We start from the raw sequence: 15,750 nt of genomic DNA, 5'->3' as shown, positions 1-15,750 counted from the left end.
AAACGGGGGAGTTTAACTCTGAATTAATACTGCTGATAGTGGATCTTCTTCCTGGCTTGGTATGCCCCCAGACGTAGGTGATGTTGCACCGAACTGGGTTAACAATTTCCTGTGTTTGTTTTCTTTCTGCATGCTTTTAATACTTCTGCCATAACACAGCTGATATTCCAGTCTGCTTATCAAGATGATAACAGACCTGGTATATAGCATTCTGGTTGAATGTCAATCAGAATGTTGTGACATTCTTCAGTGACAGCATATACTGAATAATAGGCAGGTTGGTTTCAGTTCAGTATTCATTTAAGTCTGGTCTTCACGAGGATAACAGACCTGGCCAAAGGATCATTGTGAAACTGTCAAACTGGATGCATTGACAGTTGTTCCTGTAGGCAGATTCTGTAGTAGAGACTGGTAGGTCGTCTCCCAGTACAGCAAATTTAGCACAGACAGTTCTCAGGAACATAACAGAATCAGCATATGTTCTGGCTGTTGAGCTGAATGTTGTGACATTCATTCCTAACAGCATGTGCTAAAGTGTAGGACGATTGGTTTTTCTGTTTCAGTATTTTTCTCAGGCTATTCTTTAGGAATCCAACAGCTGAGCTAAAATCCAGGAAACCAACAACTAATCTATAATTAATGAACCTAGCAAATAGTCTATTTGTTAGCTCCTTAATAAGTGGTAATTAGTTTAACTTGTTCAACCTTTATTTTAGGAAATACAAGTACATGGCCAACAAACTAGAACAATGTAACAGATGATGTCCAAATCACTATTGAGTCATCGTGCTGATAACTGTGCAGGAAAACAATAGAAGTGAGTGATGTGATTGATCTCTACTGAGTCTTTCTACCTGATGCACAGAACCAGGTGATCATCCATTCTAGGGTGACATAGAATGAGATGTCGGGACATCTGTGAACGTGTGCATATTAGTACAATGTTTAATAACTGTCTTGCTGTATTAGTTACAATGTTAGATCAGATGTCATGACTTGGAGTAGAACATCTGAATTCTGACTACACCAGAATTTCAAGTTTCATTCTTGTGTTCATCTTCAGTCAGAGGGAAAGCCCTGGTGAGCCATTCAGGACCTTCAGTCCGACTACGGAAAGGAGCCATAAAGGGGTGAAAGTCGGCGCGAGTTAACATAATGTCAAACAAAAGGTGAAACACCTTGACATCAGGAAAGGTTTTGTTGATGGGGGTCAGAGGGATCAATCGCTTCCAAAGAAGGTGTTGCTCTTCTGGGGGACACACGACCCTTCTCATCCCATGAGACATTATATCTTTAGAAAAAGTGGCATTGAGCCACAATTGTAGGAACCAAAAGGGACCGTGAGCCAAGACATTCTTCTTTTTTGAGTTCTCAGGGTCAAGGAGTTTGATTTGGAAGATAACCTCGGTTAAAGAATCGTAAAGAGAGGCCAGCATTAATTAGCCAAGAGCAATGTCACGCTTTTGGTGTAGCTGAGTTTCCAGAAGAGCAAAGTGTTTAGCTATCTGCATTGATCTAGAGCAGAACACAAAGTGAGACAGCCAAAGAGTTAGAAAGGCTACATGTTCTTCAGTGGTTACAGGGCCCGAAGATGTAGCATGATGATCAATGAAGTTCTTGTATGTAGGTTTACGAGAATCACCAACGTCAAACCTTAGAGAGACTGGTGCTACGGCTTCACAGTCGAAGACTTCGCCGTTCGGTTTTAGGCCTGCAATGGCAGCAATATCTAAAAGCGTCGGCATAATCATGCCACACTTTGTATGAAAGGAGTTGGTCGAACTTTCCCAGAATTGGAGAGCAGCCAGCAACATGCCACATGATTGAGGGGGGCCATAACGGGAAATCTGCAAAAGGGTATAGATACCTATTCGTTTCCAGTGGTCGATTTTATCTGCCTCTAAACGATCCATCCAAGCGCAAGGAGAACGAGCGCCAAAGATATGGAGCAGTTTTTAGATCGTGTAGCACAACGTCTGTCTACAGACAGTTATTTTGAGTAGTTTTGCCTGTAGACAGTCTCTTTAGTTCATTATAAATGGGGGATCCCACAGAGGACTCCGGGGTGTTCACTTTGTACCAAAATCACTTGTAAAAAACTTCACATTCCCAACGCGAGGAAGCAAGAGTTTTCAAGAGTGCTAATGTACGTGAATCACCACATTTACTTCAATGCAATTTCCTTATTTTTCAATTGTTCCCGTTGAACACTTTGTTTTAATTTTGTTTACGTTTGAATTATCCTTTCATGTTTTCGTCTACGCCGTCGACACTAATTCTATTATGATAATAGAATTCACCAAAAGTGTGTTCGTTGTGTATGTCTTTTGAAGGTTATAGTGTTGTCGATCACGAGTCACCCATAGTCTATAGCATCATCATTTTGTGTGGAAAAACCTTTGCTTGTTCAATATTTTGTCAGAAGCCGTTTCTCACAAAGTTAATAGTCCTTCAAATTGAACGAGTTACCTAGTTACATTAGCACATGTCTTAGGATCAACTGGTCGATCCTGCAAGTAACCCTTAGTTTTAGGCTTAGGGAGGACCAGCGATTGTTTACCAATTTCCACAATAAACAGTTAGTCCGTTTCCCTTCCAATTTCTTGGTATCAAAATTGGGTGCAATCCTAAACGGAAATCTTCTTGGTCTTTGTTTATTTCCAAATTGAGGAATCATTTGTCCTCTTGGAAAGGGAAACATTTATCTCTAGGTGGGAAAGTAACTTTGCTTAATTCAGTTTTGAACTCTATTCCACTTTTCACCTTCTCTTTTTATAAATTGCCAAAGAAAGTTATTCAAGAGATTATCAAGATTCAACGGAAGTTCTTGTGGAATGGTCAAGAGAACCTTAGAAGGATCAATTGTGTGGCGTGGTCTTTAATTTGTATGTCGAAAGTGGTTGGAGGTTTAGGTGTGAAGAATTGTGATATGTTCAATACGACTTTGATGAATAAATGGGGATGGAAGATTTTGGTAGAGGAAGATGCTTTATGGCATAAGGTTCTTTCGTTTAAATATGGGGACATAAATATGGCGATCATGAAAATTTATTATCGTTTCGTAATTCAAAATCTTCAACTTGGTGGAGTGATTTGAGGCTTTTATTGAGTAATTGGTTAGCTGATAATAATTGGTTCAATCACAGCTTATCGTGTAAGGTTGGTAATGGTTTGGATATTGACTTCTAGAGGCATTGTTGGATAGGTGTCGAACCGTTACACGTTCATTTTCCGGTTCTCTTTCACCATTTGAAGGCTCTAAGGTTGAGAATCAGTGCAACCGGTTCTTGGACTCATCACATTTGGCACTGGAATTTTGGTCTCATTCCCGCTTTTTTATGTGACTCTGCTACTGTATCCGAGTGTGATATCCTTTCCATCATTATACATCATCTCTCCCCGGATCTTTTGTAGGAGGATCAGTTTGTGTGGCAGTGGGATTCTGCGGGTTTTTCTGTCAAATTTGTTTAGGACAGGTTGCTTTCGTGTATGGCGCATAATTTGCAGCTGAGCATTGTCGACAAGTCGGCCTTGAATTGTATTTGGAAATCAAGTGTGCCTTTTAATGTTTAAGTGTTTGTGTGAAGGTTTGTTTTAAAGAGGCTCCAAACGAGAGATGAACTTGCCAAGAGGAGCGTCATTTCAGGTATTCACAATCTTGTTTTCCCTTTATGTTTTGGCCCTAATGAGACTTATCTTCATTTTTTTTTAATCAACTGTTATGTTGATGTGGAGGTTTGGACCAAGATGTTGCCTTGGATGGGCTTGTCTTTTTCTAGCTTATCTTTTGACATTTCTGAACAGTTTTTTTTTTCTTATTTTGAAATGTGGGGGAAGGTTAAGATAAATTGTCAGATTCCTATTAGTTTATCCGTTGTGAGGGTTATTTGGTTAATCAAAAATGATATTTTGTTTAATGGAGGGATAAATGGGAGTATTGAGATTATTAGTGTGGTGAAAGCATTAGTGTGAGCTTGGTTTAGTGCTAAATCATTAGGACATCTTAGTGAGTCTAAAATGGTTTGGATGTCCAATCCTGTTGAGCTTATGAATTAGTGTTGTTTTCCCTTTTATATTCAGGTTGAGTATCCCTTGTGCTCGCTTTAATGTAATCTCTTTGCTTAACAAAAAAATTAGATAAAATTTGGGTGCCTGAACTTGTCGTGGAACTTTTAGACATGCTTTGGACACCTTCCTAGAAGTTGTTGGGTGAGAATATGGAAATAAAAATGGCTAGAAGGGGGAATGAATAAACCCAAAATTCTTTTAGACAATTTAAAATGAAATCGGAGATTTTAGAAAGAGCATTAGCAAAACACATAAACGAGAGCTTGGAAGCATCTCAATGAATTAAGTAATATGAAATGATACATAAGAGAAATTATAGAGTAAATCATTTCTAGAATCATTTACATGACATACAAAGCTACTTGCAAATGAAGTGATTTAAAAATACATTACTTAAATGATCTTAACAATGCAAAATTAACTTCATGATGATTACTTAGAATTGATATACCACAAACCTAAGCTTATACATTGAAACACTATAAGCAAGGTCTAGCCTATATGGTATACAATATATGCAAATACAAACATGTAGTAGCAAATATGAGATGAATGAATGCTCGAAAAGTAAAAGGATAGAGAAAGAGAAGATACACAGAGATGATATTCGTCCTCATTTTGCCTACATGCACTATTCAATGGATGATACCATCGGAACATAATCACGATCTTCCACTATGATAAACATATGATTACATTATTTTGATTACAAGGAACTATCACACAATAATTTTACTTGATGAAGCGGACACAAAGCTGCTAATACAATACAAGATCCCACAAGATTTGATCCAATAACCTCGCTACCTACAATAACCTGCTCCAAGTATTCGTATGTGAAAATCCACCTGATCCCATCGATTTCTATGAATGATGGAAAATTGGGTTTTTTATGGTTTTATTCGAATCAAGAAGGAAAATTGATTTGAATCAATCTGGACAGAACCAAAAAGAGTTTATTTTTCAGGCACGTGATTCGAACCATTATTTGTACTTGATTCGAATCAAATGGGATTCTGATTCGAATCATGATCAAAATTTGATTTGAATCAAATGATCCAGAATGTAATCCCAATTTTTAACAGGTGAATGATTCGACTCAGATATTACACATGATCCGAATCAATTATCAAAAGCATCAAAATTCAAATGTTCTAACTTGTGATTCAAGCTACTCATGTAGAAATGACAAAGCAGTGACCTTCATACATTTAAAAAGGAAATAGCTAACAAGGATTAATATGAAATGCAAAGAGTTCTTAGTGGTACAGTTACATAACCAAAGGATTACAACCATTATAAAGAAAAATTACAATCACACGAATGAATTGAAATAACATATAAATTACAAATGCGTGATGAAACAATAATCAAATTGTAAAACAAAAAAACTCAATAAATACTTAAAGCACATAAAAGATATTAAATAATACCATGCGCTTTAAGAAACTTTTTCAGCTAAAGTTGATATTTTAACCGGTTTCCAAGCGAAACTACATAGAATCATGTTGGTCATTCATTAAGAAAATTTAATGGATCGGAAGTATATTTGGTTTGAGAACAATTCCAACCTTGCTATATAAGATTTTTATAATGAGAAAATTGTTCTTGGAAACTATTCACTAAATGGAGAAATAGTTTACACATGATTCATTCTTTAGATTCTAAGGGTCTGTTTGAAATGTATCTTAAAAACTCTTTTTTAGTTTTTGAAAATTTAAAATTTCAAAACTTGTTTGAATATAATGTTTTGCAAAAGTGTTTTTAAAAACTCTTTTCTATTTTTCAGTTTTTAAAAGCAAAAAAGTGAAACAGTTTAGTTGTGTTTTGCTTACTTTTTAGTTTTTAGTATTATAAAACTTGAAGAAAAAACATAAAAATTTATAATTTTCATTAATAGCATTAATGTAATTTTAATAATTTTTATATTTTAAAAAAAATAAAATAGAAAAACGTATTTGAAAGAGTATGTTATTTCTTTTATTTATGCTCTTTTTATGAATAAGTAACATTTTCAAATATGTTTATTTATTTTACTTAATTTTTTGTATTTCTTAATTATTTTGACTATATACTTTTTTTCTATTAAACGTGGAATCCCATTTTTTACTTGTTTTTTTCTTATTATTATTACAAACAAATGTTATGTGATTTATAAAATTTAAAATTGATTTGATCCAATTATTTGTATTCGATCAAATATCAATTAATTTTCTTAAGTTTCTAATATTTTATACAATAAAATAGATTTTAAAAGTAAATGATTAAAATATGCATTTTTATTCTCTTTTTAAAATACTATTAAAAGATTAGATTTTCAAACAAGTTTTTTTATTTTCATATTTTCAAAACAGTTTTTAAAAATTAGTTTATCAAACAATTTTTTTTGTTAATTTTCTTTTTAAAAATAATTTTTTAAAATAAATTTGAAAAACAAATTTTAAGAACTAAAATTGAAAAGTGTTTCAAACAGATCCTAAATTTTTCAATTTTTTGCAAGGAGAATATTTGTGCAAGGCGCTGTTCACAACATGTGGTGGGCTACTCTACCATAATGTGCTTGTGAGAATTAATTATCGATTTTGCTAAATAAATAATGTCCTTATCTTTTTTTTCCTTATTTCTAATAAAGTGTTTTTATTTTCAAAAGTAAATAAAATATATTTAAATCTCAATATATATATATATATATATATATATATATATATATATATATATATATATATATATATATATATATATATATATATATATATATATATATATATATATATATATATATATATATATATATATATATATATATATATATATATATATATATATATATATATATATATATATATATATATATATATATATATATATATATATATATATAAGAAATAACATTATGACTATTATTTGAAAAACAAATGTTAAAAATGTGTGAAAAAATATTTTAGTGTCACTTTTGATAGAGATATTTTTGATAGTGAGATTATTTCTTTATCATGAACAAGAACTCGCTTAATATACAATATGAAATAGTTATTCTGCCTCATTGTCATCCAACTAAAATACTCATTGGCCCCCACCAATGATCTTGGGTTCCCCTCAAATCACAAGAAAAGAAATAGTTAATCACTATTAGAAAATGCACGAGTCACAACATGTTTCTTTCAAACAAAATGTGACTATTGAGATAGACAATTATCTACAAATTTCTATAAACAAAAAATCTATGCATGATGAAATACAAACCACATATTAATTAAAACAAGTCAATTTGAACTATGCATGATATATTAATAATGGAGATTCAAGCAAATAAAGTGTTACATATATATTTAATAATACCAAATCATATAATTTTACTATTAACTCGACCTTGCACATGATGTATAGATTAGAATGTTTATTAGGACCCCACTTGATTTAATGTTGAGATACAACAGCAAACAATATTTGTAAGTATCTCTATGTTTCTTTACATTTGTTCTCATTAATTTCATGCAACTTCTTTATATTATATAAACTATCACAATTTCATTCATTAACCTTATCTTTTAAAGTTGGGCAATCAAAGCTCAAGTTCTTTTTCTCTTCTTCAATATCAAAAGATGAAGGTAAGAACAATTTTAAGAAATTCAATTATTTTCTTTTGAGATGGTTTATGCATTGATTAGTTTTTTTTTTTTATGTAGTTACTTGGATGGATGCATAGGAAATTTCGACAGAATAGTAGTGGAGACCCATTCAAAGATTTGGTCATTGGTAAGTCACATGCTAGCAATCTATATGCATTGAATACTTGAGACATGTCTAGATAAACAACTTTATTTAAGTGCTTATTCTTCAAGTGATTGTATATAAGATATTTCTATGATATAACAATTTTAATATAAGCTATATAAAGTTGTTTTATAAAATATCCTAAAAATCTTATCAGTTAGTAGTTGTACATAAATATTCGATTATAAAGACTTGAGTTTGAATCCACAACTTTCTACTTTTTAATAATTTATTGATTATATGAAAAGTTTGGAACCAAAGATAAGCTAAAATATGTTACTTGCATGCAAATCAACATAATGTAGCTCAATATGGCTAACTAAATTTGAAGTATAATAAATTAACATAAAAAATACATCTTTTAAAATATCTTTTGTAACAATCCAAAAGAGATGCAATATAAAACTTTCAAAATTTTAAAGGATATATATATAACTTATAAGTCCAATATAATCACTTTTGTTTTTATTCATGTTGTCTCTTAAATAACTAAGAGTCATTTTATAGACTTAAAAAAAAATAGTATGTTTGAGTGTTCTATATCATAATTGATTTTATCTTTAAAAAATTTAATATAAAACTTAAAATATAAAATTTTATTTTAAAATATAATTTTTACATTTAAACTCATCATTATCACCAAAGCGTTGACACTTATGATCAAAGACATTTTTAACATACAAGATATATCTAAAATATCATATTTTACATAATTGTTTTAAATTTTTAGAAACCCTGCGTAAATTAAATATGACTTAACTATAATAAAATATTTAGAAAAAAAAAATTAGTTATACGATTTCAAATACGATTTTTTTTTAGAATTTAATTGATATACACTGACAGTGTAAAGAATTTTTACACTATCAGTTAATCACAACCTCTTATTTATTCGAAATATTTGACTCTTATTTTAAACATTTAAAAAGTAATACAAACGGATGATTATGATGCATTGACAGTGTAAAACTTTTTACACTGACAATGCATTACAATTAATCTCTTTTTTTAATTCATCTTATACTATCTCAGACATAATCATGCGTATGCGTCTGATCTCGGACATAATCATGCGCATGCGTCTCAGGTTGATGTTTCATTTTTTTCACACTAAACTCAATTTGTTTTGGCACCATAACCAAATTCTTTTCACCTTAACCTCATTTCACATTTGTTTGTGTTAGGGAACTCATGCAATTGCCTCTCAGGCCAACCATCCCTAGATGAAGAACACAACTATCATCAAAAACCTAATTTTGGAATCAAATTCACCAAAAAACCACAAACCAACACCTTCCGAAAATCATTTGCGGGTCTAGAATCAACCCGAGAACACCACGAGGAAGACTTCGGAAGAGAATCCCAAGACGATACTATGTTCGATCTCTTCCCCGGCTTCCTCGCAATCGGAACCCTAGGCTCCGAGACACCAACATTCCCAAACAGCTCAGTTCAAACCATAACCGAAAACGAAAACGAAGACGAAGTAACGGAAAACGATCTCAAACTCATCAACGACGAGTTAGAGAAAGTTCTTGTTGCAGAAACAAAAGACGATGTGATCAGCTACGATTCATCGAGCCGAAACAGCCATGTCAGCACCGGGAGAAGCAGCCATGTAAGCATAATAACAATAAGTGGAAAACCAATTGAAGGATCAGGAACAGGAACAGCAACAACGTTAACAAGAGATTCATATTCAAATGCTGTTTGTCCTTTACAAGGCTATTTGTTTGGAACAACTGTTGAATATTCTGAAACGGCAGCTGCTAGTGTTGGTGGGAATAGGAAAGAGCATAGGACTTCGCTTGGGGAGTTGTTTCAGAGAAGTAAAATGGCGGAAGAGAGTTGTTTTGGAAAAGATGACAAGAGAGATGCTGAGAAATATTCTGCTATGAATTTGGTGAAAGAGAAAGTGAAGAAAAGAATGTTTCATTCTTGTTCTAAGAATTCTTCTTCTATCATTGGTGGAAATGGTGATTCTGCTTCAGCTGAAACAAAACTCAATAAGGTACGTTTTTATTAAAATATTTTTAAAAATGTGTTTAGACTATGTAATCATGTTATTAAATATTTAAATTGAATTTTTTATAATATTATTTGAAATACACATTAAAAATATTTAATATTAAGATTTTTTATCATCAAAATAAATTGAATTTTTGGATTTTGAGATTAAGTTTTGATGAAAATTCTTGAAAAACATGAAGCAGGTGATTAGATGTGATTTCTAATGTAACTGGAAGCATAACTTTAAATTACATCGGAATTGCGGGTTTAATAAAGCTAGAGACTGCAGTTAATAATGTTGGTAAATAGAAATGTTCGTTTTATTTAGGTTAGTCCATGATTTTAAATTGCGGTCACGGATGCGGTTGCGTGTGTTGCGATTGTGGTCATTACGGTTGCTGCGATGCGTATTGCAATTATTGCGACGTGAATTTTTATTGAAAAATATGTGAGATATACCGTTAAAAAATTCTTAATATTAATCATTTACATTATAAATGAGATGTAAATTGAGATTTTTAGTTTTCAAAACTCTAATATGATTGGATGCGTGATTTTAAATTACACCGCAATATTTTGAGCAATTTAAAATAGTTTTGATAACATGAAGACTAAAGTTTTGATTTTCGGTTTGTAGATACTCCATATGTTTAGGAAGAAAGTTCATCCAGAAAGTTCCACAACTGGACACAAATCTGGTAAGCATAAAAAGAATGAGAGCAAGAAGAAAATAATGAATGATGGAGGTTTCAACAAAGGCTACCTTGTTCATCCAGATGAAGATTCATCTTCATACAGAGAGCATTGGATCAAAACAGATGCAGATTGTAAGTATATATACATTAATATCTTTTAAAATATTATTCAAAAATATTTTTATTTATTTTATTATTTTATTTTATATTTTACTCAAACTCCATTTTAATTAGTCAATAATAAGTTTAATTAATCTTAATAATTGCTAAACAATTATGACTCTTAATTAATAAATAATTAAATAAAATATATATGCACATAATATTAAAATATAACAATCAAATTAAATATTTCAATTTTTTTTATCTAGATTTCAACCTATAATAAGAACACAATTAAAAAAATGGATAAATAAATGAGCTTACAATGTTATGAAGATTAAAAATATTTTAAAATAAATAACTAAAAAGATTTTTTTTTTGTTAAAGTATATATATATATATATATATATATAAGTCTTTTGAAGTAATCTATTAATTTTTTTTTCTAGAATTAGACTTATAATAAGAATATGTCATCTTTAAAAGCCTAGTTTGAGGCTGGAGCCCATATAGGTTACATCTAGCCTTCTACTTTTAAGAAACCTATCACAACTATTTGTTTCTTCTCACTTGGTTTTTTCCATGCAATGCAGATTTAGTTCTAGAGCTTTGAAAAGAAATAAAGATATTGAACTGTTTCAAGCTGTTATCCTCTAATAGTAATGTGTAATGTGGTGTTTGTATTTATATATTGTGATCTTATAATTCATCACTACTGTTTGTGACAAATACCAAACTTTTATCTTATAATATGAAGTGGATAATTGAGGTAGTCATTTCCAATGTCTTACCTCATTGTGTGTATCTATGAAATGGATGGTTTATCTATAATAAATTAGATATTGAGTTGACAATGTAAATCATATAATATACTTTTAATGTTAATAAGCTCTTAATGGACATCCATCCTCAAAACTTGATTGTGCCTATTACTTTACTTAAATACAAACTTTCCAATACCACTAAGACTAATTTTTCAAATCATTTTATTAAATGATAGGTCAAAGTTGTATCCCTTTAATGCAAATGATAATAAAGTTGTTTGTGATGTATGTGATTTTAGAAAACAAAAGAATTTTCTTTATACTATTACCTTTTCACATACAACTACTAAGTTTGAGCTATTATGTTTTGACATTTGGAGGTCAATATCAATTCTTTTTATGTGGACACAAATATTTTTTGTACCATACTTGATGATTTCCGTATATTCATATGGATCATTTTCCTTAAATTTAAATATCAATTCACACATGTCTAAGTTTTTATCCAATTGATTGAAAGCCAACTTAATCCCACTCCCAAAACTATAAAGACCAATAATAAATAGTCATGAGTTTTCTTTGCCAACATTTTATACGTCTGAAGTTATTCACTATCAGAGATTTTGTGTTGAAACTCTACGGTAAAATATTTGAGTAAGAAGGAAATATCGACGCATTCTGAATATTAAAAATATTGAAAGAGCTTTACTTTACCGGTCAAACTTCTGAAAAATATTTGTGGATATACCGGTCAAAAAGTATACATGTGTGTTCCTCCTATAAGAGTAGGGGGATTCAGAGGCTTTAGTAGATATATAATGGATAATGGTGGTTAGGATTGGTCCACGGTGGCAAGATGTCTTGTACGATGGTGTTTTTCGGTGATTTTAGGAGTCCTACTAATGTGAAATAAGACATTTTATAGAAGAATGATATGCTTAGGTATAAGCGTATGAATGGTGTGATTAGTGTGAATTATGATCTTTTTTCTTCATTGAGGGAGATGTACTTATAGAGACCTTTTGGATCTAGGATTTTCTTGGAAAGGTTCCCTGTCTACCTAATCAATGGTGGAGCATTGAATCCCTATTTTTAAGGGGGACAAATGTAACACCTCAAAATTTGATTAATTTATTTAATCAAATATTTTGTATTTTATTTAATTAATTAGTGTGTGGTGTGCTTTTAATTAAAAATATATTGTGAGTTGTGTGTGTATGTGGTGTATGGTGGGATGTAGTAAGAGTTTTGATCGGTAGAATAATTAAAATAATTAAAAATAATTAGGATTGATAATTGTTTAAATTAATTAATTAATTAAAATAAATAAGAAAAGAGGTTTTTGGATGAAAATAGAAATTAAGAGGAAAATAAGGGAAGTTGTGGATATTTTAAAAAGAGTTGGGCCAAAAATTTAATTAAAAATAATTTAATTAGGTTAGTATATATTTTAAGAGAAATAGAAAAATAAGATATTTTGGGAGTCTTGCTGTAAACGTGAAAAGAGAAGAGTTAGAGTGTTTTGGAAGAGGCTTAAGGAATGAGACCCCATAGATATTGTTTGTTTGCTTTTGTTGGAATTGAAAGGTGGTGGGAAGAAGAGTTTTTATATGGGTGTTTGGCATGAAAGGGTAGAGAAAATAGACCTTACTCTCATTAGGGATTGTGTAAATTTTGTTTTAATTTATTGTTGTTGTGAGATAATCTGAAATTTTGATAATTGATTATGTTGTTATGTAATTTTTGTGACTGAATTCGTGTGTGTATTATTCTGTTTATGAGTATGTGATTCTATGTCATTGTTGGAAATTTTAAGCTTTGAACATGAAAATGGATTAGATGAAAGTGATGAATGAATTGTGTGTCCAATTTCTATGATTCAGGACTTGATATGTGCACTATAACGTTTTTGATTGTGATGATAGTTATTTGTTGTTCAATTCATGTTATAGTGTATTTGAATGTTATAATGAGAGTTTGGATGATGTATGAGGGATAGGGAATGAGGAAGATGAAGTTCATGCGAGAAAATTGGATTTTTTTTGAATTTTAGCATCGATTAAAATCTTGTGTCAATCGATTGCATGCATGTAAAACTAGAAAAAATATGAAAATTTTGAATTGTGTCGATCGATTGATTACTCTTGGCTAAAACGTGAAAAATTGGAAAGGCATAATGTAATTAGGATTGATGCCAATCGTCTGCACCCATATGGAAATCGATTGATGCTATGTAATTTTGAAAAATTGTTGAACTAGATCTTATATGTTATCCAATTGTTTTTCCAATAACTTTAGTTATGTAAGTCCAAATGAGGTGTAATTTAAAGCGTTGGAAAGCTAACGCCTATGGTTATTTCATATGGATGAATTAAGAGGCTACATGGATACTGGAATTTGTGAAAATTATATTTTTACTTATTACGCACTAGTTAATGATGACAAACAAGTGGTTAATTGATGTGAATGAATGAATTAACGATGAATTGATGTTAAGATGATTTAACACGATTGAGTGTTGTGTGGATATGTATTTGATATGGTGATGTTGTTTGGTGATGTTATATGATGTGAATATGACTCATATTGTTATGAAATGCATGATTATATGGTGATTAATTATGTATTGATGGTGAGCATTGTTGTTATTATGAGTGGATAGTAATTTGGAAGGCAGAATTACTATTGTGTGTCAATGCATGTTGTTTATGGTCAGATGGGGGCTTTAAGCATTATTAGTGTTGTTGCATTGATTTATATGGACATGTATCACTGTGTCGTATCATTGAAAGAGGCATTCACTAGTTTAGAAAGGAGGGACTAGTGGCTTGTCTCATGCTCAAAAGGGGATCTCAAAGCTCAAAAGGGAGGGCTCATGGGTTCAGAAGGGGGGACCTAGTTCCAGAGATAACCAAATATTGAGTTGGTACCACATGCATAGTTTCACATTGTGTCGTGATTCGCATTACATATACTTGCATATTATTATGAATGGATGTGAGATTATGGTAATGTTGGTTGTGTATTGAATGTATGACATGTTGTATGTTTTTCTACCTTTTCATTTTTACACCATTTTATATCGAAGTTTATTTCTCACCCTTTTTGCTTAATGTTGTCCACCATGGACATCTTGCAGATACTCAGGAGTAAAGTTGTTGTTGTGTGTGGAAGGTGGATTGTTAGACCTATTCTTCATTTTATTTATCACTTTATCCCAATTTAATGGTTTTAGTGCTCTGATCTTGTAGCATCAAGAACAAGGCATTTGTTATATTTTGAGTAAATGTTGAATTTGGTGTTTTAAAGTTCAATACTTTATTTATGAAGTTTAAAATGAAGTTATTATGAAATGATTTTATGATGCGTGTTGTCACATGTTTTTGATGAGTTTTAAATGGTGGTCGTTGGTGACACCTTAAATAATCGAATAAATCATTTTATATAAGTTTCGGGGTTTGTGGTGTTACATGTGTATGAACATTGTCGGTCTAATGTTTCTTCTAATGCTTGTTTACTGGTATGTATAATATGGCAGGAGGAATAAATGATTGAGTGACTGATGATGCTTTGGAAGCAATGACTCAGGTGCTGCAGGGTCAACAGAATTAGGCTGGCGATGAGTTTCGTGGATTAGGGAAGTTTCAAAGAAACAATTCTCAAACCTTCAAGGGAAAATATGATCCAGAGGATGCACAAACATGGCTTAGAGAGATTGAGAAGATTTTTTTTTCAAGTGATGACTTGCACTTGAGTTAATAAGGTGCAGTTCGATACTCATATGCTAATGACCCTGACTCCTTTATGCCTAAGAAATGTCGTATTCAATGTTTCTCACGGCTAGGCAATAGGAAAGCATTGGGGGCTTGGCAATACCTTCCCTTGGACAACATGTTATCGTCGCTTCTCCTGGGGCGGCCTACGGTCATCGCCCCTGGTGGGTCCTTTTACAAATATAGCATTACATAGTCCCTCAAGCACGAGGCCTTTGATAGAGAACAAAGTTTTTTTAGATCTAGGCTCATGGGAGTGTCCCAAGGACCTGTATTTCTTGAGGACGTACTCCCTTAGGTAAGTTTATATAGCCTGGATGATGAAACTATAAATCCCTTCAGTGAGGCGTTAGACTTTTATCAAGCCTTTAAAAAGACTTATGAGTAAGTCTCGTAGGCTCCATATCGTCTACGCCTCTAAGGTGTCATTTCAGATATCGATCACGCCCGAGGAAACACAAAGTCCCTCAGGCGAGAGATTTTGTTAGTCGGGGGAATCTACTTCCCTTCGGAGAAAGTTATATGTAGCCAGACTGATGATACCTTAAGTCCCTCAGACGAAAT

At 31.7% G+C, this 15,750-nt stretch overlaps 1 protein-coding gene across 1 annotated transcript; it reads left to right on the top strand.

The window, feature by feature from the left end:
• The first annotated feature begins 7,597 nt into the window (after positions 1 to 7,597).
• Positions 7,598 to 11,421, top strand: LOC127128331 (protein LAZY 1). Its single transcript, XM_051057587.1, has 5 exons — positions 7,598 to 7,676; positions 7,755 to 7,824; positions 9,027 to 9,853; positions 10,490 to 10,679; positions 11,243 to 11,421. Exons 1-5 carry the CDS (start codon positions 7,671 to 7,673, stop codon positions 11,260 to 11,262), a joined length of 1,113 nt encoding a protein of 370 aa, XP_050913544.1. The 5' UTR covers positions 7,598 to 7,670; the 3' UTR covers positions 11,263 to 11,421.
• The last annotated feature ends 4,329 nt before the right edge of the window (positions 11,422 to 15,750 follow it).

Source organism: Lathyrus oleraceus, chromosome 3 (assembly GCF_024323335.1).
Source record: "Lathyrus oleraceus cultivar Zhongwan6 chromosome 3, CAAS_Psat_ZW6_1.0, whole genome shotgun sequence".
Taxonomy (NCBI): domain Eukaryota; kingdom Viridiplantae; phylum Streptophyta; class Magnoliopsida; order Fabales; family Fabaceae; genus Lathyrus; species Lathyrus oleraceus.
Note: the sequence above shows the minus strand (reverse complement) of the source record. Positions and strands in the feature narration are given on the sequence as shown.